This window comes from Pan troglodytes, chromosome 14, assembly GCF_028858775.2.
Source record: "Pan troglodytes isolate AG18354 chromosome 14, NHGRI_mPanTro3-v2.0_pri, whole genome shotgun sequence".
NCBI classification, from domain to species: Eukaryota; Metazoa; Chordata; class Mammalia; order Primates; family Hominidae; genus Pan; species Pan troglodytes.
The window spans coordinates 104,678,449-104,700,562 of NC_072412.2; the positions used below are offsets into that span (position 1 = coordinate 104,678,449).

The 22,114-nt window shown below is 45.7% G+C and overlaps 2 protein-coding genes across 7 annotated transcripts in view; one reads left to right on the forward strand and one right to left on the reverse strand.

Moving 5' to 3' along the window:
* DOCK9 (dedicator of cytokinesis 9) overlaps positions 1-20,178 on the reverse strand; it is a 292,970-nt gene extending 272,792 nt beyond the window's left edge. For 5 of the 6 annotated variants that reach the window (XM_009427176.5, XM_054665524.2, XM_054665517.2 and 2 more), the window contains exon 1: positions 19,707-20,178. In XM_009427176.5, coding sequence (XP_009425451.2) covers positions 19,707-19,835 — 129 coding nt within the window. In that variant the 5' untranslated portion in view covers positions 19,836-20,178. The remainder of the gene's footprint in view (positions 1-19,706) is intronic. The other variant, XM_054665504.2, reaches the window with a different exon arrangement.
* On the forward strand, positions 20,124-22,108 carry LOC134808132 (collagen alpha-1(I) chain-like). The gene has a single exon (XM_063792174.1). The coding sequence runs from the start codon at positions 20,124-20,126 to the stop codon at positions 20,859-20,861; it is 738 nt and encodes a 245-aa protein (XP_063648244.1). The 3' UTR covers positions 20,862-22,108.
* The last annotated feature ends 6 nt before the right edge of the window (positions 22,109-22,114 follow it).

Here is a 22,114-nt window from a genome sequence, read left to right on the forward strand (position 1 = left end):
GATCCAACTCCTTGCATATTTTGGGGATCTTTGCACCTATGGAGCGTATTCTAAATTCCAAGAGAAATAAATCTCTTAAATGCCCTGTTTTCCCTAGTTAGCTTAAAAGGAAATTACCTGCATATAGCTACAAAATGCTAATTTTAGGAGTCCTTAGATTGTCAATAGCTACATTACCATAAAACTAAAAAGCCTCCCATCCCATCTCTCTAGCCTGTTCCTTGGAGTCCTGACCCACAATTCTCAGTGCATGTATCTCATTCATGGTAATTTCTTCTGCCACTACCCAGAATCTTTACAAGAGAAATATCCTATCACTACTCCCATGAGTAACAGCCATATTAAACATCTGGTTTCTGAATCTTGCAAAAGGAGTGTAATAGATAAGTAGGTCCCAGTGTGTTTCTACTACCCAGAAGGCTGACTTCAGTCTTGATACCTTCCTACAAACTCCATCTGCACCGGTCACAACCTTCCTTCTTCCTTCCAGGAGCAAAATAGCCAAGCGGCAGAGGACCCTAAAAGAGGACCTCAACACCAAAGCTCCCTGGGTCCCATCTGTGTTCCTTTGTCCACTCCAGATTCCATGCTCCTTGAGGACAAGGATAGTGTCTTCACCAAATGTTTACCTTTCTTTAGTGTTTGTTGAGTCAATGAATCATCAGTGACAACCTGAGACCTACTCAATACTAAGGTATGAGAGCTTTAAAAACTTCTAATAGCACTGCATTTTTCTCTGCTAACATCATCATTAAGAACTCAAAAATGACTCAAGATCTGCTAAGATCCTCAACTAAAAGAGGACACTGAATCCTCTCCAAATTCCAGGGAAAGATGCCCTGGCCTGAGAATGTGGAAAAAGATCACAAGGGAAGCCTGCAGCAGAGAAGACTGGATTCCATCTGGCCTCTGCCCCCTCCTCTCCCAAAGGTCACTGCAGATGGAAGTGAGCTCCAGGTCTGCACCAGGCCAGACTCAAAACCAAATGATTTCGTCAGAAAGGAATCAACTCTGCAGCTTAAATCAACTCCAGGCTGGTCAGTGACTTCTCCATTGTGCAGGTGCCACCCATAGGCACCAGGCCAAGACCATAAAGGAGTAAGTAGTATGGGCAAAATACCATTTTCCTGACATGAAATGCAATGCTCACTGGAATATGCTGATTCTCCCACTGAGTTGCCCAGGAGATGGAGAGGTAGGGCTGCTTCGGGGCCTATTGCCCAGGGTGGAGGATATCCAAGATGCCAAGATTCCACATTGTAAGGACAGAAGCTTTTTTTTTAACAATGTCTAACAACTGAAGCCATGGAAAAAACATCTGTAGTTCTCTCAAACTCTGGGAGCTATTCTGAAACTCTCCCCCATCAAATAGAGTTCCCTAAGCCTACAGAAAGAACCGATCCCCAGTACCCCACATGTGGTTCTCCACAGCCCATAATCTTCAACCCCCTACCTCCCGCCCCAGCATTGATACTCTAGACCAGGATATGGAATCACCAACTGTGACTATCCTCAATTCAAGAAACCCTCATCTGCTATTGGTGATCCCTTTTCTCTCATGCCACCGCTTACACATGACGGAAATCTCAACACCAATGTGTTTAGTAACTTCGAGGAGAAACCAACACTGTCAGGAATCTCCGCCCCTCTGAGTTTTCAGTGGAGAACTAATAAAGTCCCTTTAAAAACCTAATACCCTGGCCAGGCGCAGTGGCTCATGCTTGTAATCCCAGCACTTTGGGAGCCCCAGGTGGCAGATCACCTGAGGTCAGAAGTTCGAAACCAGCCTGGCCAACATGGAGATAACCCCATCTCTACTAAAAATACAGAAAATTAGCTGGGCGCAGTGGTGGGCGCCTGTAATCCCAGGTACTGGGGAGACTGAAGCAGAATCACTTGAACCCGGGAGGCGGAGCTTGCAGTGAGCCCAGATCGCGCCCTGCACTCCAGCCTGGGCGACAAAGCAAGACTCCATCTCCAAACAAACAAACAAACAAAAAAACCCTAATACCTCAATCAGTTTTTCACGCACTCCACAGAAATTAGTTAAGCACATACATCCTTCAGTTTAAAAAAAAAAATCATTTAACAGCAGTTACTTTCGATCTGTTAGGAAAAAAATAACATAGAAGATTCTTAAAGGAATAGCGAAGGAAAATAAAAATGGCAAAATGAATACAGTAAAAGCCTGGGAAGGAAAAAGTTAACCTAAGAGATTAAATATCCTGTAAATTCTAGCTAGTATAATAGTTTACAGATGAACCGACTATACTATAAATATTATGGCACCTCTGCTATCACCATAGGAACTCTGCTTTCTACTTAAGAAAACAGCAATATGTTAGAGTGACAGATTAAATAAGTCCTCTAAACAATCTTAGAAATGCAACTCTTTCTATAATAATACAGTTTGAACCAAATTGTCATTTACAGCTGAATATTTATTTTAGCCAACGCAAAGCAGCCTGAAATGTAAAATGACCTAGATTAACAGAGCTTATTCTACACTAACAAATTTTAGGTTAATAGGCCTAGGGAGGTTTTTTCTCAAGTCACATCATAATTTTAACCAATGTACATGTAAAACTGTGATATTCTGTCCCTTCAATAACATTGACTACTAAATTAGTTCTTCCTTCATGAATAAGTTACTACTGAGACCTTTTTTAGATTAATTTTCTAAGTTTTGCTTTTTATTTCTTTCTCCCTTTCATCCTAATACCCCTTAAACAGAAATGCAGAACTCCTTTCTTGGCTTGTAGAAACATGAGTATCAATTTCACCAACAAACTAGCTTGGGACTAATGAAATATACAAGCACGGAGGAGATCCATGGTGCAAATAGATGTTTCATAGTCTCCTATTATCTGATTACCAATGACACTTGACAACACACAAGTGTAAACAAAGTAATGTGATTATTTTCTATAGTCACTGGAAAATTCACTGGACCAGGAGTCAGCAAACTCGATTTTGTTCTTGTCTCTATAACTAGCTGTAGACCACAAAGGTTTATCCATGGCTGATCTCATCTTCCTCATCTGCAAAATTAGGAAGTTGGACCAGATGACCACCAAAGATGACTTTCATCTCCAAAAGAATATTTCACTTTCATGTCACGCATTTCTATAAACCCAGAGAATTAGTGGTACTTTCCAAAAAATACGTTTAATGATTCAAGTTAATCACTTAAAAGTTTTCAAGAAACTCCAACTTCAAAATTATATCTTAAAATGTTTTGACACTTTTAGACAATCTCTGCCATCTTGCCAGGAAAAGGGTTAAGGTTAGCCAGGTGACCTTAATTAAGCAAGTCACTTGATTTCTCTGGTCTTTAATTCCTCATCAAGAAACAGAAATAATAAAACTATCCCTGTCTATCTGACCAGATTTTCCAGAGGCCAAAGATAGACTTTTTTTTTTAAAAGAACTTCATAAAACAGTCAAACGCAAAGTTGCATTGTTTCACAGGGGCATCCCGCCTCTATGAGCATTTAATGCAAGGCTCTTAACTGTTGACAATATTTCTGCTTCCAACATGCATGTGTGTGCCCTCATTTGAGGAACATATTTTACATCACAATGCCCATGTGTACAAGCACTAAGATATACAAGTGTAATTTTCAAGCATACCAATTTGAACATCTTACATGTAGTACAAACTTTCCTTCCAATATTCAATGTATTTGCTTTTTCTTAATAGATTACCTATTCACTTAAAGTAAAACAGCTGGGAAATCCTAGAATATATAAAGAACAAATCATATTCCTATCTTTTCATGTGTTTCCTTCCAATATTTTTCTTAAACATGTTTTCACATAATTGTGACCACACGCATTTCTGCTTACTACGTTTTTTTTGCTCAACTTTGTAATTTTCCTGTGTTATAAATTCTCCGCAAGCAGCACTTTAAAGGGTTATATGGTATTTCTTTAGCTTGCCCCCATAAATAACCACAGCCTGCACTTAGTGAGTATTTACTGTGTGCTAGGCCCTATTCTAAGTGCTTTATATGCAATTGCTCGCTTAAGTACAAAGATCTATGGGGTAAGTGCTATTAAAATGTCCACTCTCTGGGTGAAGAAACTGAGAAGGCAGAACTAGTAGATGAAGAGCTGGGGCTGAAGCCTCCTGAACCCAAGTTCTCATGCACTATATCCTACTGCCATCCATGGCAAGAACTATCCCCCTAGTAACAGAAACTTGGTTATACAACTGCATTTCTATGTTTAGAACTGAGGGAATAAACATTTGATATTTAACTTATTCTTGAAACAAAAGAGAATGGCTTACTTTAGAATCTGTAAGATCATAAACTTTTTTCCGTGAACAAAATATTGCTTATTTTTTTCATAAAAAAGTAAATAGTTCTGTATATTACAGTTAACTCTTGAACAACGCAGGAGCTAGAGCTACCAACCCCCTGCACAGTCAAAAATCCACCTATAACTTTTGACTCCCCAGAAACTGGCTAATAGCCTACAGTTGACTGGAAGCCTTACTGATAAACAGCACACAATTTGTATGTGATATATATTATACTGGTTTTTTTGTTTTTTGTTTTTTGACACAGGGTCTTGCTCTTTTGCTCAGGCTGGAGTGCAGTGGTGTGAACACAGCTCACTGCAGCCTCAACCTCCCAGGCTCAAGCCATCCTCCCACTTCAGCCTCCCAAGTAGCTGGAACTACAGGTGCATGCCACCATGCCTGGCTTTTTTTTTTTTTTTTTTTTTTTTTTGCCATGTTGCCCAGGCTGGCCTTGAACTCCTGGTCTCAATCCATCCATCTACCTTGGCCTTCCAAAGTGCTGCAATTACAGGCGTGAGTCACTGTGCCCTGCTATTACACTCTATTCTTACAATCAAGTATGCTAGAGAAAAGAAAACATTATTAATCATAAGGAAGAGAAAATATACTTACTACTTGTTAAATGGAAGTGGATCATCATAAAGGACTTCATCGTCTTCATAGTGAGTAGGCTAAGGAAGAGGATGAGGAGGGACTGGTCTTGCTGTCTCAGGGGTGGCAGAGGCAGTAGAGGTGGAGGGTGTGGGACAGGAGGCAAGAGAAGCAGGAACACTAGGTGTAACTGTACTGAAATACATAATTTCTGGCTCGCTTTTTAGTTTTTTAATTTCTCTAAAAATGTTTCTATATAGTACCAATCCTTCCACCATTTGCTTTAGTTTCAGTGCCCGTATCTTAAAGGGATCCATGCCATAAAAGAAGTCAAAAGCACTCTTGAATAATTAGCATGCTTCTGCCAGACTGTCTGACGTCAACTTCTTTTCTGGCAGTGCCTCTTCTTCTACGTCTTCTTCCTCATCATGGGGCATTAGTTCTGAAGCACTAGTCTCCATCAGACCTCTTCTGTTAATTGCTCTGGTGTGGTGTCTATTAGCGCTTGAATTTCTCCAAGGTCTTTATCTTGAAACCCTTCACCCCAGCCCCACCTTTTTTGCTATATCCACAATCTCTTTCATGGTTTCCTTCATTGGCTCTGTCATAAATCCTGTGAAGTCATGCACAACATCTGGACACAGTTTTCTCCAGCAGAAATGTTTCAGACTTGATGGCTTTCACTGCTTTTTGTATAACAATGACGGTATCCTTCAATGATACACTCCTTCCAGACTTTCATGATGTTCTATTTGGGTTGTCTTCCACAGCGCTACGGTCCCTTCCGTAAAGTACAGTGTGCATTGAGCCTTAAAGGTCCTTATGGCCCCTGATTTAGAGGGTGAAGTAGGACATTGTGTTTGGGAACAAGTAGACCACTTCATTGTCTTTGGTGTTGAACTCATGTGTTCTGGGTGGCCAGGAGCATTGTATAATATCAAAAGAACTTTAAAAGGCACTCTCTTGTTTGCAAGGTACTTCCTGACTTCAGGGACAAAGCACTGATGAAACTGAGGGAAACTAAAGATGGGGTTTGGCATCAGCTCACCCCAACCAGAGCATTCTTTCATGCATCCCCAGTGATCACAAAACCCCATACCACTACCTCGCTGATGCTATCTATACCCACTAACCCTGAGGCTTTAGTCAGACAAAGAAAACACCCATTCTAAATTGTTCTTCTGTGTTCTCAGAATGTTTAACCATGCCTTTTACTTAAAGAATTCCAGGGGCCAGGCATGGTGGTACACATATGTAATCCTAGCACTTGGGAAGCCGAGGCAGGAAGATCACTTGAACTCGAATTTGAGACTAGCCTGGGCAACATGGCAAAACTCCATCTCTACAAAAAATACGAAATTGAGCCAGGCATCATGGCACACACTTATAGTCCCAGCTACTTGCAAGGCTGAAGATGGGAGGATTGCTTGAGCCCAGGAGGTCAAGGCTTCAGTGAGCCAAAATCACACCACTGCACTCCAGCCTGGGTGACAGACCCTGTCTCAGAAAAAGAAAAAAGAATTCCAGGAATTGGCCATAGGAGATCCAAAATATGGAACCAAGGTTGCAGAGTGTCTCACCTCAGGAAGGAATGCTGACCAACTGATTTATAGCCTTGTTGTCACCGGCCAGACCACCATGTGGCCCATCACTTAAGATAACCATCGCAACCAGATATTCTGACCAGATATTCTGACCCGCATACCCTACCACGTGCTTTGCCCAGCCCACCCTGCATATCCTACCCCTGATGTCAATTCCCATGCTTTGCCTAATAAAAAATCCCTACAGGCTCAGAGAGTCAGCTAAGGAATTCTCTCATTCTCATTCATTCTCTCTCTCTCTCTTCTCTCTTCTTTCTCTCCTCTCTTCTCTTCTCCTTCTTCTTTTCTCTCTCCTCTCTCTCTCTCTCCTCTCTCTCTCTCCTCTCTCTCTCTCTCTCCTCTCTCTCTCTCTCTCCTCTCTCTCTCCTCTCTCTCTCTCCTCTCTCTCCTCTCTCTCTCTCCTCTCTCTCTCTCTCGTGCTTCCTCCCTTATGCTCAGGCATAAGCTCCAATGAAGGCTTTTCTTTCGGCCTCGGGTCGATTTCTATTGCATTGAGGGCCCAAGAACCCATGGCTGTTAACAAAACCAATCCAGAAAAAGGGTTCTCCTTGACCAGGTCTTCTTATACAATGAACAGACTGGCAGCTGGCATTGATCTTTTCCCTTTAAGGGTTGGGGGTTGGCAGCTTTATAGAAAAGGGCAGTCCTGATTATAAACCTGATTGCATTTGCACAAAACAGTAGAGTTGGCCTAACCCTTCCTGCCTTCAATCCTGGTGTTCACTTTTCTTCCTTACTAAAAAATGTCCTTTGTGGCATTTTTTCCAGAATAGGGACTTTAATCTGTATTAAAACCCTGTTCGGGCAGATATCCTTTCTCCTCAATGACTTTCTTAACGGCATCTGGGAGCTTGTATGCTGCCTCTTGGTTGACAGAACTGCTTCTCCTGTTATCTTGATATTTTTAAAGCCAAAACTCTTTCTAGAATTATCAAACCATCCTTTGCTGGCATTAGATTCTCCAGCTTCAGATACTTCACATTCCTTTTGCTTTAAGTTGTCATATAATGACTTCACTTTTTCTCAACTCATCAGTCTATAGGTATTCCTTTCTATAGCAATCCTGTGCCCACATAAAAGCTGCATTTTCACTACAAGATAAAAAGGTATTTTGCAAGAAGTGCAAGGTTTTTATGCCTGCTGATGCAGCTACAGCTCAACAGCTCACAAATTTCCTTTTCTTTTTTCACAATGGTCCTTAAACTGGATTCATTTATCTTAAAATGGCAGGCAACTGCAGCTGCAGAACACAGTCTACAAAACATATCAAGTAATTCAACTATTTCTTGTAATGTCATGACTTCTCTCTGTTTCCTAGGAGCACTTCCAGGATCTTTGTAAGGGCTGACACTTTGTAAGGGTCCAATGGTGTTATTCAATGTCTATGGTATTACACTGAACATCATATACAAGAAGGCAAGAGATCACTTTTTACCGCAATAAGCAATTTACTAGAGAGAAAAGAAAAACAGCTTGGAGCAGTCTGAGCTATGTGAACTATGCAGGCCCAGAGAAGAGACATGAATATGAGACTTCGGGTCGCCCCACTCCGTGCCCAGCGGCAACTGTTTAAAGTCATTTGGTTCCTGACTAGCTGCCTCCCCCATTATCTTCATGTTCCCAGAATGTGTGATACAAAGAACAACAGATAGCCAATCAATAGCCCATGTTGTTTTCATGTGAATTCTTGGTAAACAACTCAGAAACTGCCTCTTCTTTTCCTTTAAAAATCCACTTGTAACTCCTGTTAATCAGAGTGTATATTCAGGGCAATTTGAACCTTTGCTCCTGAGTTGCAGCAAGCTTGGCCCAAATAAACTCTCTACTTACGTTAAATTCTGCCTCCTCTTCTTCTTTTTGGGTCAGCACTGGAAAGAGGAACTGCTCACATAGGGATGATTGGTGTCACACGGTGTTTTAAGTGGATATTCACAACACAACACTCACCACAAAAGCTACAGGAGGTGGCTATGAAATCATTACAGTAGTACAATATGTACTGTAGTTAATTTTATGTAGTTATGATTTAATGTTGCATCTTTATATTTGTTTCTCTGGACTGTAAATGGCACCATGTATGGTCTGTGTTTGTGTGGGTAAGTTTTGATAAATTTTAACTTTTTATAATAGATTTGTGTATCATTTACAGTTGTAAATGATAAAATAGACTAGTATCTACACATTATTTTATATATTAATGACATACCTTTTTCTTAATTTCTTCAACGGCTATGCAGTTCATCTGTGAGTTTTTTCAAATTGTTGCACATCTCCAAAAATGTTTACAATACACTTATTTTTTTAATCTGCATATAAGTGGACCTGTGGAGTTCAAACCCATGTTGTTCAAAGGTCAGCTGTAGTACTTTTTTTTTTTTTTTTTTTTTGAGACAGTCTCACTTTCATCCAGGCTAGAGTGCAGTGGCTCAATCAGAGCTCACTGCAGCCATGACTTCCCGGACTTAAGCAATCCTGCCATCTCAGCCTCCTGAGTAGCTAGGGACTACAGGTGTGTGCCACCAAGCCCAGCTAATTTTTTCTTTCCTTTTTTTCTTTTTTTTAGAGATGGGTTCTCACTTTGTTGCCCAGGCTGGTCTGAAACTCCTGGGCTCAAGCATTGCCCCACCTCAGCCTCCCAAAGTGCTGTGATTACAGGTGTTAGCCACTGCACCCAGCCAATGGCACTATTTATAACTTTTTTTTTTTAACTTAGCATGGTAAACATCTTTCCTTAGAACATTTGCCTAACTGTATGACTGAACATCTACTTTGTTAAGACACAATGTTTAAAAAATAGACATGAATCTCAATTTGAATCTCAATCTATTTTAAGAGTTTTAAAATAAACTTCATGGGCTTAATGGAGACCCTGGGTAGTTCATGACCATCTGCTTTCAGATTCACTTTCAGATTAACATTCAGTAGAGGGGGGAAGTCTCTACTACAGGCCCTGACCCAGCCTGTCTTCCAGTGTCATCACACCCAAGCGCTATCTTAATTATCTTTATCCCTGTCAACCTCAAAGAAAGAGAGGCAGGAAGATTCAAAGTTCTGATCAGATAGTAAGTCTCTTGCTACCAATTCACCAATAAAGAGTCAAGAAAGAAATAGAAAGTAAAAGTATAAAATAAGATAAATTCACTGATAAGGAGTCAAAAAAGAAACAGAAAATAAAGATGTAAAAGATACAATGTCACCATCCACGTGCTCCTTGCAAAACTCATTATTCAGTGTATGAAAAGCACTCCCAGTGATTTTTATTCCTTGTGTTTTTGTTTTGTTTTGCTTTCTTCCAGATAAATGAGTTACTAAATATTTAACACAAGAGTTAGATCAGTGTCTTCTTTTACACATTGGAGCTCTATGGAATGGGTGAAAACAAATGGTCCTAACATAGAAAATTAATCTTATACATTTTGTACCAAGATGTGTGGCTGCTTTAAAATCCTATGCAAAGATCCCCGTACGGATTTACAGACAATCTGAACAGCTTTTCCTAAACTAAAACAAACACAGAACCAGCCTCTAAGTGATACACATTCTGATGTGCAAAAATATTGGCAAATTAGTCATATGTAGCAATGAGAAACTCATATGATAGAGCCTGTGCATTAGGAAAATTTATCTGGCAGCAGGAGGTAAACTGGGATGAAATAAATAGAAATGGGTGCAGGGAAGAGAAATTAGAGGTAATAGGAAATAAGAAAAGGATAAAATTAAGATATAGAGTCAGATGTAGCGTCTTCAGGGTTTGTTCATTCATCCAAAAAATATGACTGAGCCCCTGCTATGCACCAGGCCCTGCGAAAACCACGGTGAACCAACAGTCCAGGGAGGGAAAAAGACATTAAGCAAATGTACAAAAATAAATAAATAAATAAATTGTGATAAGTGGTCAAAGGAAAGGAACAGGCAGTGCAGGTTTTAGTTTGGGTGGATAGGCCAGGACATGCGAGTACAGTTTCAAAGGCCAGAGAGAGTGGCCTGGCAACTGAGAGGGGTAGCCAGGGGTCATGATTATTCCAGGCAGAAGTGAGAGCTTTTTACCTCCTGGAGTATGAGAGAGGCTGGCATACATGGGAGGGTGGTGTCTGATAAGGAGAGAGCCTTATGGTCCAAGGGAAATAGTTTGTATCCCAAGGGCAATGGGAAATACTAATGTCTTCAGGGTTTAGAATTGAACCTATAAGGATGGATTAATTACAGTAGCAAAGAAACCAGATAAGAAGGATCCTATCCCCTATGACATGGTTTGGCTCTGTGTCCCCACCCAAATCCCCAGTGTTGGAGGAGGGGCCTGGTGGAAGGCGACTGAATCATGGGGGCAGACTTCCCCCTTACTGTTCTCATGATAGAGTTCTCATGAGATCTGGTTGTTTAAAAGTGTGTAGCACCTCTCCCTTTGCTCTTCCCTTTTCTTGCCAGCCATGTGGAGATGTGCCTGTTTCCCCTTCACCTTCTGCCATGATTGTAAGTTTCCTGAGGCCTCTCCAGAAGCAGAAACCTGTACAGCCTGCAGAACCATAAGCCAATTAAACCTCTTTTCTTTATAAATAACCCAATCTCAGGTATGCCTTTATCGCAGTGCAAAAATGGACTAATACACCCTACTACTGCACAGACCAGGAAAGAAAGGAGACAGGAAAGGGGATGCCAGGTTGCAGCAGGCATCAGTGCTGCTCACCAAAGATGTGAGTCCTCCTTGCAGACACATAGAAAGGATTGTACTTCCCTGCTCCTGGAGTTCGGTGCTGCCATGTGATTTGCTTTTGCCACACAGACCTGCCACATTCAAGATGGGGGCTGTCCCATCAACTGTGGTCCCAGGACAATATGGAACTAGGCTCCCAGCCCACACTCAATGGAGAGGTAGCGTGTGGAAGAAATAAACCTTTCTGTTCTAAGCCACTGAGATCTGGGAGTCCTTGGCCCATAACGACTGATTCATGACAGAAAGTAACGAATGTAGTGGTTCTTGAATGAGGAAGGCAAAGGAGATAAACAGAAGAGACATAGGAGGAGTTACAGATTTCAAAGTTGGTGATGAAATGACACTCCCCACTAAAACAAGAATGTAAAAAGGACAACCTAACTTGGGATGAAAAGTGGCAATTTATGTTTCATAGATGCTGAACTTAAGGAGCTGGTAGGACAGCCAAGTAGAAGAGTCAGGCAGGAAAACAGAAAAGCAGGTCTAGGACGGGGCACAACATGCGGTAGAAGCGGGGAGAATCAGAACTGAGATAAAACTGTGGAAATTGCAAAGAGGTGGTGCCCCCCTTCGGAGTGAAGGGAAAAAATTAAATTCTATAAACCAGTGGTGGAGAAGAGACCCTTTAGGAACGCCCCTTTGTGGTGACTGCAACAAAAACAGTGAAGAAGATAAAGGAACAGACATCAGAGAAGGAGGAGGAGACGCAGGAGAATCCTGTTCCACAGAACGGAAGAGGGTGCTTAGTCGTATGGGGTGAGCACTGAGAGGCCGCCCCACACTAAGGACATGAGCAGGTCACAGGGATAGGGAGCTGTGGATGGTGAGGAAGCAGAGGCAGACCAGCCAGTGTAGAAGTAAAGACAAGAGCTGGGTCAGTAGAGCCAAGAAGCCCCAGGCCAGGGAATAGCCAAGGGCAGAGCCTGTGACAGATAGCCTCCGGCATCTCAGAAACTCCCAGCCCTCCTCTCTCCACCACTTGCTAAGTTCTGAGCAACTTTTTAAAATTGCAGAAGCTCAAATATACAACAGGAAGAAAAAGAACTATCTCTTAGGAGTAAGTGGCTTCGCTCTGAGGGCTCCAATTATCACAGCACATTCTCAAATCATCTTCCTGTCAATATTGACCAAAGTTATAAAAATAATACATGTCAACTGTAGAAATCTGGGAAGGACAGAAAATCGGAAGAAAAAAAAAGTGAACTTCCCATCATCCCACATCCAGAGAACCACTGTTAACATTCTGCATTCTGGTTTATGTTAAAGACTAAACACAGATAGGTCAGGCCGATAGCCAGTCAACGAATGTACATAAGAGATTTATGCTAAAGAAAAACAATTTTATGACAGGTACACTTTTAAAACCTCATTCTTATCAAACCTACATTCCATACTGTACAGTACAGCTTATGTCCATGTGAATGCGGCCGTGGAGTTGTAGAATGGGGTAGCCCTCCAAGCAAAAAGTTTAACTTAACACTATGACCAAGAGATGTCTATAGAAAAATAGCTACGGGGCAAATATTGTTTCTAAGCTTACTGTTTGACTTTTGTATGGTACTTACAGAGACAGACGTTTAGTGTTAACATGGGGAGGCAACAGGCAGAGTGGCTAGGAGCTCAGGGTGTGAAGTTACAGTGCCAAGCTTCAAGACCCAGCCCCCGTACCTACACCTGTGACCTCGAGGTAACGTAACCTGTGTGTGAAGCCTTCAGATGCATTCTAGGGCATCTGAATAAATGCTGGCTCCAGAAATATTTAGTCAAGATAATCAATCTTCTCCTTTAGTAACATAATAAGAGCTTGCATTTGCTAAGCACTCACTATTAACTACTTCACATGCATTATCTTACTTAATCTTTACTTTTAAAAAACTCTGTAAGATAATACCTACCAATCCCAATACTCAGATGAGCAAACTAAGACTCGGGCAACGTATGTTGCTCGAAGTCCTCAGCCAATCGGTGGCAAAGCCAAGGCTCACCTCCAAAGCCCATGTCCAACTGGTTTCTTCCTGAAATTTCGTACTTCAAAAATCCCTCTCTAGGCCGGGCGTGGTGGCTCATGCCTGTAATCCCTGCACTTTGGGAGGCCGAAGTGGGTGAATCACTTGAGGTCAGGAGTTCAAGACCAGCCTGGCCAACATGGTGAAACCCCGTCTCTACTAAAAATACAAAAATTAGCCGGGTGTGGTGGCACACGCCTGTAATTCCAGCTACCTGGGAGGGTGAAGCAGGAGAATCACTTGAGCCCGGGAGGCAGAGGTTGCAGTGAGCCAAGATTGCACCACTGCACTCCAGCCTGGGTGACAGAGTGAGACTCCACTCAGATAAATAAATAAATACATAAATATCCCTCTCCAGTCTTACATGATTATTTCCCCACGTTTTATGTGGTTTCTTTTACTTTACAAATAACTCTTACATTTCACTATAATTTATTTCAGTATGTGCTATAAGGTAGGGCTCCAACATTACCATTTGTAACACCATTTACTGAATGGTAACTCACCATATCCGACTACTGCTCTCATGATACCTAAGTGCCTACACACACACAGGCCTGTTACTGGATTTTCCCTTCCACGTCACACCTCCCATCCCATTCTTGGGCCTGCCTGACAGAAAACAGTCACATTATTTACTCTCAGGATTACACTTAGGGAAGGTCTCTCTAGGAAGCATATGTTCATGGCTGGTTTGAACTTCTTTCCTGAAATAGTTTCAAAAAGACAAAGGAAAAAAAATCTATTTCAGGATGTGTTCTCAGCCAATCAATGAAATTGTTCCCAAAGTTGGCAACTGTAATTTCTCAAAACCTCTCTCCCTTCCTCCAAAAACTTGCTCTTCTTTGCCCAAGCCGCTCTGCTCCTTCTTGGTCCTACCTGAGCATACTAAGCATTTGCTCAATTTCTTATTCTTTCCTAGAAAAAAAGGATAAAAGTCTTCCTTATCTCTGCATCTTCCAGGTCCAGTTTAATTCTTAATAAATTCTTTCCCGAATACACTGGTTCTGTGCTTTCATCTTCCTCTGTTCACTGAACCACGTTTGACTCTTTCCATGGTGTGCCTTAGTACTGTTAGTCACCTTAGCGTAGGTGACTGACCCGTCCACCTGTTTAGATCATAAACCCTGCACGGGCAAGGGCCTACTCTGACGTGGTATCATGTTCTTCGCACCCAGCAGAGAGCCCTGCCCCAGGGTCGGCCCTCAGTAAATGTGGACAGTGATTTCACAGTTCCTTCCCTCCCTGTTCAAACTCAAGGCCTCACTAATGTCCTCCTGGCAGTGTACTAAGAATCAAAAGGACTAGAAGCCAAAGGAATGGAACCTGCTGTTAATGATCTAGTCCAAGATGGGCCTCCACCCTGCTTCCGATATTTTGGGACATTTCTGTTTTCTCCACTGGAGGGTGGAGAAAAACAGTGCAGAGAAGCCCTGGCCAGTTCAGCTATCAGCTTACTGACATCTGATTTTAAATTATAGCCAAAAACGAGATTTTATCTTACTTGAGAATTTCAAAGAACACCATTACCGGGGTCTCACGTTACCTCCGACAGCACTGGAATCTTGAGCTGAATAAACGGGGCAGTGAGGGAAGCCTCAGGCAGACTCAGGGACACTACCATCCCATACCTTCTGTCTGCCCTCCTTCAGTAACACCAAGCGCAATTTAGCAACGACCTGACTTGCTTTCATTTGTATTGTTGGAATTCAAAGGGGTGAGGAGTGGCATCGCTGGCAAGTGCTTGACATCGAAGAAGAGTTTGAAGTTGAACATAGTGAGATAAGATCAGTAAGGAAGCCGGGCAGCCAGAAGACTTGTATATTAATACCCAAGTGCAGGACGGTCAGCATGCCCATGCAAAGGGATGTGACCTGATATTCACACAAATCTTTCAGAGAAAGGACACTTGTAGGCTTTGAGTGGTATTAACACATCCTCTTAGATCTAGGCCATTATGATGCCATCTTTAATACATCTGAAAGACCTGAGGTAAAATCCTTTCAGGAGCTCCAAAAGTAATCATCACTCAACCCTGCTCAGGGAATTCTTTCTAGCTTTTCTTCTGAGTTCGGGTACGTTTTGAACATGCTACCTTCCTGACTATTCTAAATTATGGAAAGCTAATTCTGAAATTGTGAGGATTCTTCCTTCATTACCAAAAATCATAATTTACTTTTCCTACAGTTAAAAATGTTCCCAGTAGTACCTCCACTACTTTTATAAAAGCAGCTTAGGGCTGGGTATGCTGGCTCGCACCTGTACTCCCAGGAGTTTGGGATTGCTTGAGCCCAGTTCAAGACCAGCCTGGGCAACAGGGCAAAACCCCATCTCTAAAAAAAATTACAAAAATTAGCTAGGCGTGGTGGTGCATGCCTGTAATCCCAGCTACTCTGGAGGCTGAGGTAAGAGGATTGCTTGTACCCGGGAGTTCAAAGGCTGCAGCAAGCCATGATCGTGCCACTACACTCCAGCCTGGGTGACAGATTAAGATGGTCTCTAAAAGAATAATAAATAAGGCCAGGCGCAGTGGCTCACCCCTGTAATCCTAGCACTTTGGGAGGCCGAGGTGGGCGGATCACCTGAGGTGAGGAGTTCAAAACCAGCCTGGCCAAATTGGCAAAACCCCGTCTCTACTAAAAATACAAAAAATTAGCCGGGTGTGGTGGCGGGCGCCTATAATCTCAGCTACTCAGGAGGCTGAGGCAGGAGAACCACTTGAACCCGGGAAGCAGAGGTTGCAGTGAGCCAAGATCATGCCACTGCACTCCAGCCTGGGTGAAAAGAGCAAGACTCCATATCAAAAAAAAAATAATAATAATAAATAAATAAATAAATAAAAACAGCTTCAAATAGAAGCCCATTGGTGGAATAAGGGACTCTAGAAAAACCGAGTATGCCTCTTATTTAACAGAGCAGGAACCTTGAAGTTCAGAGACATTAAGCAACAGTCCAAGGGGACTTAAGTAGCTGGTAGAATATATGCCAGCCACTGCCTAAGAGCTTCACCCACATAGCTCAATTAATCCTTCCAACAACAATACAAGGAAAGCATAATTATTATCTCCAATCTACAGATGAAGAAACTGAGCCCCAACAAGGTTAAGTTATATACCTAAGATTGTACAGCTGGTGAGGCATAAAACCAGGTTTACAACCCATGCTCTAAACTACTAAACCTCTAAGATTAAAACCCGGAAGTCCTGACCCCATGGAGGGTTCTCTCCATTATAAAGAATTCTGTCTGGGTGTGCTGGCTCACGCCTGTAATCCCTACACTTTGGGAGGCCGAGGCAGGCAGATCACCTGAGGTCAGGAGTTTGAGACCAGCCTAGCCAACATGATGAAACCTCATCTCTACTAAAAACACAAAAATCAGCTGGGCATGGTAGAACACACCTGTAATCCCAGCTACTCCGGAGGCTGAGGCCAGAGAATCACTTGAATCTGGGAGGCGGAGGTTGCAGTGAGCCAAGATCACGCCACTGCACTCCAGCCTGGGTGACAGAGCAAGACTCCATCTCAGAAAAAAAAAAAAAAAAGAATTCTAAGGCTCATGAAAGAGCTAACCATGTTTGACAAGGTCTACAAAGCTTTTTTAGGTCCTTATTAGAACAAACTAACAATCAAAGATTTTTTAATATAATCTGGGAAATGTGAAGAGCATACTAACAAGTTGTTAATTTTATTATGACACAGTTATGTAAGAATAGACCCTATTTTTAAGTAACATATACTAGTTATATAGAGGTGAAATGATATAAGGCCTGGGACTCACAATCACACATGAAAAATAATAGGAAGAAGAGACATATGAAGCAGGTTTGGCAAAATCTCGATAATCATTCAATCTGGATGATGAAATATGAAGGTTCATTATACTATTCTCTCTACTTTTTGTATGCTTATTTTCAAGCATTTCAAACAAATTAATACAAAATCATTCATGAAAGTCCATGAACCTGAACCCATGAAAAATGAAGCTACTGAACAATGAAAAATGGATAAGCCCACATTATGTTTACATTTTAAAGCTTGTTTTTAATGGCAGCCTTTATCATCCACTGAACTATTTAATTTTGTTGTTTCTGATCTCATGACCATCCACTCATCAATACTTGAAGTGTGGGAAGAGCTACTAAACCCACACATAGTTTAATTTTTTTAAATCCATCTGCAGAACTGCTTTATTAGCTAGATAAGAATATTTATTGAGCATTTATGTTGTGGGCATTGTATTAGTGCTGACCCAAGTTTTCAGACACAGAGCAGAGTAATTATTTCCATCTAAGGACAGATGCACAGACCATGGGATTCTGAACCTGGCGTGGTTGCTGCTCTGCCTCCTGAGAAGTCCAGGGTTACCTTACCTCACCTCTCAGACCTTCATACAACAAAGCCCGGCCAGAACTTATGTGGCAGGTGCACCTGCTGTGGCTCCCTGGCAGACGCTGGAGCCACTAGAGGAAGTAAGCAGTGGCAGAGTACCAGGAAGGAGGTGGGGGGATGAGGTGTGTGGGTAATTTTCAGTATCTGTAAGCCCTCCCAGATTCTTCCTTCTGCAATTCAGAACCATCACAATGCATTTCCTATTTCCCATTCAGCCAGGGGCCCTCACATGCCAGAGCAGGCCCACCTGCTTCCCTGCATTTTGTATCTGTTCCATCACAGGTTTCATCAGACAAGTGACCACAGACAGACGAGACTAAGAGTTAAGACAACAGCCGGGCATCTGGCTCTTCATGCTTAAGGGTGTCCAGGGAAAACGGATGTACTACTAAAGTATCATGAGGTAACACAGTTGGCAGCCTGTCACACGTGGGAATGGACACTCCTAGGTCACCATTAGTAGGCCATCCTCTGATGGGAAGGGCAGATATTCGGGGACTACTGCACATCAGCAGTGTTGTGTCTGCACCAGCACTCCTGGGCTCCATCTACACGGCTTATTAAACCAGTACCTGCAGCACTTTGGAAATCGTGGCACACTGGTACACTTTATTTACTCTTCTTCTGCCTCAAATCCCTGATGACCACGGCAGGCCCCAGATAAAGGAACCAACTTCTGTGTGAGAACAGAAAAGATGCCAAAGAAGTTGCAGGCTTTATCCTTAACATGCACTGGCAAAAGTCAGGAAGATGCAGGAAGCCACACAGAAGTTAGTTGGTTATGGAAGAGATGGCCAGGTTCTGGTCTGTTCCCAACTCCTGCTCTACTCCTTACCTAATCGACTTCCCTAAAATAGAAAAATTAAATCCTTGTTTACTATGGATCAAACTGGAGTTTGAGAAATTTGGAGTTGGCAGAGCTAGCAATCGAGAGAAAATTCAAACTGAGCAAACTGGATATAGAAATCAGCGAAGCTTCATCTCCAATCTCCACAAACGTCATTCACGCAATTCTGTGTCTGCCCAGGAAGCGCATCGATCTGCCACCAAAATGATGAATCCGCCCCTGTGTTAAGGGGCCCGGCACTCTGCCCTGACAATCCCCCACAGGGCCCAGACAACCACTTCCAAGGCCCATCTTCTTGCACCGTTCCAACAAACACAAGTCACACCCACCCACAAACAAGCCCGTTTCAAGAAAACAAATGCCGGCGGCAACGCAAGGAGCTGCTAAAAGTTTCCAGCTGCCCTGCAGAGCTCGCTCTTGCTCAAACGTCGTTCCACTCCCGCACCATCCAGGTGAATCGGGTTGTAGTGCGTTTCCAAATACAGCAGGACCAGCGCTGGCTGTGAAAAAGTTAATTGAAAACTTCATCTTCCTCACATCCAGAGGCCTATTCTCTAAAGACGTTCTGCCACGGGAAGATTCATTTTGGGCTGATGGCTTTGCTTACTTCGAACCCCCAAACGTCACAGGAATTTGCACCAATACTAAATTAGCGAGGGTTCCCATCAGGTCCCCCAAGCCTTCCTAAAAGGCGGCCAAACTTCAGGATACCGGCTTGGAGGTGGGGGGCGCAGGAGAGGATGCCGAAGTCCTTCCCTCCTGGAGTTCAGCCAACTCAAAGGGTTCGCAGGGGCATCTCCCACCCTGAGCGCAGACTGGATGAGGAAGCCCCCACCTCAATTCCCCTACGCCCCTCCAAAACACGGAAGGAGAGGGAGGCCGGGGGAGGGATGCGGGGGAGGGGGGAGAGTGTAATTTCCCAGTTGACAGAAAGCAGGTAAATTGGGAGAGAGCGGGGTGAAAAGAGTGACAGGGCGACGTCACTCCGCGGAAATTTCCCAGGAAGAAGGGGACAGCGATGGGGACAGGATCTTGGGTGGCGGGGAGGGGTCTGGGAGTTGCAGCCCCTCCAGGACCTTCTTTTCTCCCCTGTCCAACTCCCTCCCGCCGGCCCCACCTCTTGATTCCGCGGACCCAGCAGGGTCGGCCGCTCTGCCTCAGCCCTGCCGACTAAGAGGCGCCCGGCCCGGGCCCGCAGCTGCCTGCGCCCCCGCCACCCTCCCCCGGCCCGCGGTCGTCCCGCACTCACCAGGAGCACGGAGCCGCGCACCACCTCAGACACGCTCTGCCGCAGCTCGGCCGCCGTGCCCGGCTTACTCAGCGCCCGGGTGAACTTCCGAGTCTCCGCCGAGGCGGGGAGCAGCGGCGGCTGCGACATCCTCCTGCCCCCGCCGCCTCCGCCTCCGCCTGCTCCCGCGGCCCGGCCCGGCCGCGCGGCCGCCAGGTGCGCCCTCGGCGCCCGGCCCGCTCCGCCCGCCGCTCCCGGCGCCGCCGCCGCCCGCTCCCCCCGCTGCTCGCCGCGAGTCCGGCCGCCGCAGCCCGGGCCGCGCCCTCTGCACCGTGTCACGCCCCAAGGCGCCCCCCTCGGCGTCCGCGGCCCCCCGCGATCGCAGCAGCGCCCGGGCTCGCTCCGGGCGACCGTGCGTGTGGCGGCGGCGGCTCCCCCATGCCACCAGCCTCCCTCGGCGACCACTCGCCGGGCCGCCTCCTCGGGGCGGGGTGTCCGGCGCGGCGCGGGCGGGGCGGGGCGCCCGGACGGCGGAGGAGGGGCCGGCGCGGCGGGACGGCGGGCCAGGCAGGTCGGCGCGGCCCGGCGCTGGAGCTAGGCGGCCGGACTGGCAGGGGCGGCGTGCCGCGCGGGACCCTCATTGGGGAAGGTGGGGGGTCGGGGCCGCCTCCGCTCCGGGCCGCACGTCCGAAGACTGGCGAGGGGACTGCGCACGCCACCAAGAGGGCGCACAGCCGAGGCTGGAGGATGCGCGGTCTCGGAGCAGGGTTTCCTGCCCAGGGAGCCCGGCTGCGCTCGAGGGGACCCCGAAGTCACCGGCAGGGTCGGAGCTCGGTGTACCACGCCCCCCCTCTGCGCCCGGGGCCTCTGCGGGGACGGAGGTCTCAGGAAAGTAGCCTTTATTTATGCGGCACCGATCGGAACCCGCGGCCGGCCGGGCGGACCTGGACGGAGCGTCCCTGCTCGGAACCTGGCGCGGGGCGCCGCGCGCTCGTGTGGCGCCTCGGCCTCCCCACCGTTCCGTCCCCGGAGGCACGGAGCTCGCGGCGGGACGATGACGGTTGGGCCGGGCCAGGCGTGGGAGACTCCCAGACTCCGGCCCGCCGGGACGGCCAGCTGCGTCACCTTGGACGTGGGCAATACTTCGGAGCCTCGGTTATGTCGCCTGTAACCTGAGGACAACGGCCTGGAAGGGGCTCGGGTGACACGGCGGCCCTCACGGGGGCCGATTTAGCCGGTCTGCCGCCCCTCCGCGCCGGACCGCCAGGCGGGGTACCAGGGAAACTGGGATGCGCCGGCTTGCAAGCCCACCGTGACGCAGAGCTGGCGGCCGCTAGCGACAGCCACCCTGTGAGGGACTTTCCCCCCAATACCCTAACCGCTTTCCCGTCTCTAAGGGTCCGCTCCCGCCCCGGCTCCGTTTCTGTCTCTCTGAGGAAGCCCGGCGCAGCCTAACTCTTACAGGGCCGCGGAGAGGGCGCGCCAGGCGAGGATTTGCGCCAGGCCCGCGGCGCATGCTCAGTGGTTGGGGACTAGGCGGGTACCCCGGGCGGGGAGCCTGACTGAAGGGCGGCTCTGCTGATTGGTCGGGCTGCTCACGCCACGCCCGTTGCCTTCCGATGGACAGTTCCTTACCTGCCGGGTCGGCCTCCGCAGAGAGCGGTGGCCTTGAAAACCCAGTTTTGGGAGAATCCCTGCCGCGCCTCCCGCCCAAATACCCAGAGGTTTCATAGCTGCCATCACCGCGGTGGAGGAGGCCGCCTGTTGCGTCCCACCCCACCAGAAAGCCTAACACTGGCCTGAAGCGTAATCTTAAAGTGGTAGGGGAAAATACCGATCTAGCGCAGAGAGCAAAACACCTCCGTTCTGGGTTTAATGGGCGGGTCTGGAGATGAGGTATGCCGTCCGCACTCAATAATTACTTGCAGGATCGGATTGTTTCTCCAGTGGGTGGGGACTGCAGGATGTAGCATTGAGTGAGCCTGGCAGATTGGAAGATAAAACAAGGGTGATGATAAAAACAATTACACACTAACCCATTTCCTCCTCCGTGAAATGAGGAAATGGCCTAGACATTTTCCAGACCTCTTCTGTCCTAAGAGTGGCGCTGGGTGACAGAGCAGGTGCAAGCCGGCCTTTCCCTGCCTCCCCGGGAAACGCATTCTGTTCGATGAGAGCAACTCAGCTCGCATTGACACCTTTCAGCTGCAGGAGTGTGGCCGTTCAGTTCTCATTTGAACTGTTGACAACAGTTGTCTTCTGAGAATCATGAGTTAGAGCCTCCCTTTAGGCTTCTGACTCCCTCAAAGGTACCAGACAACACAAACTTTTCCCTTCTTGTTACCTTGGCTCTCTAAGCTGTATCTACTTCTATACAAGGCGAACAATTTTGTCTTTTTAAATTAAAAACAACAACAAAAGCACCTAAG

What these genes read in the sequence shown, in the direction of transcription:
- LOC134808132 (XM_063792174.1), top strand. Translation starts at nt 20,124, where the DNA reads ATGCCACCAGCCTCCCTCGGCGACCACTCGCCGGGCCGCCTCCTCGGG.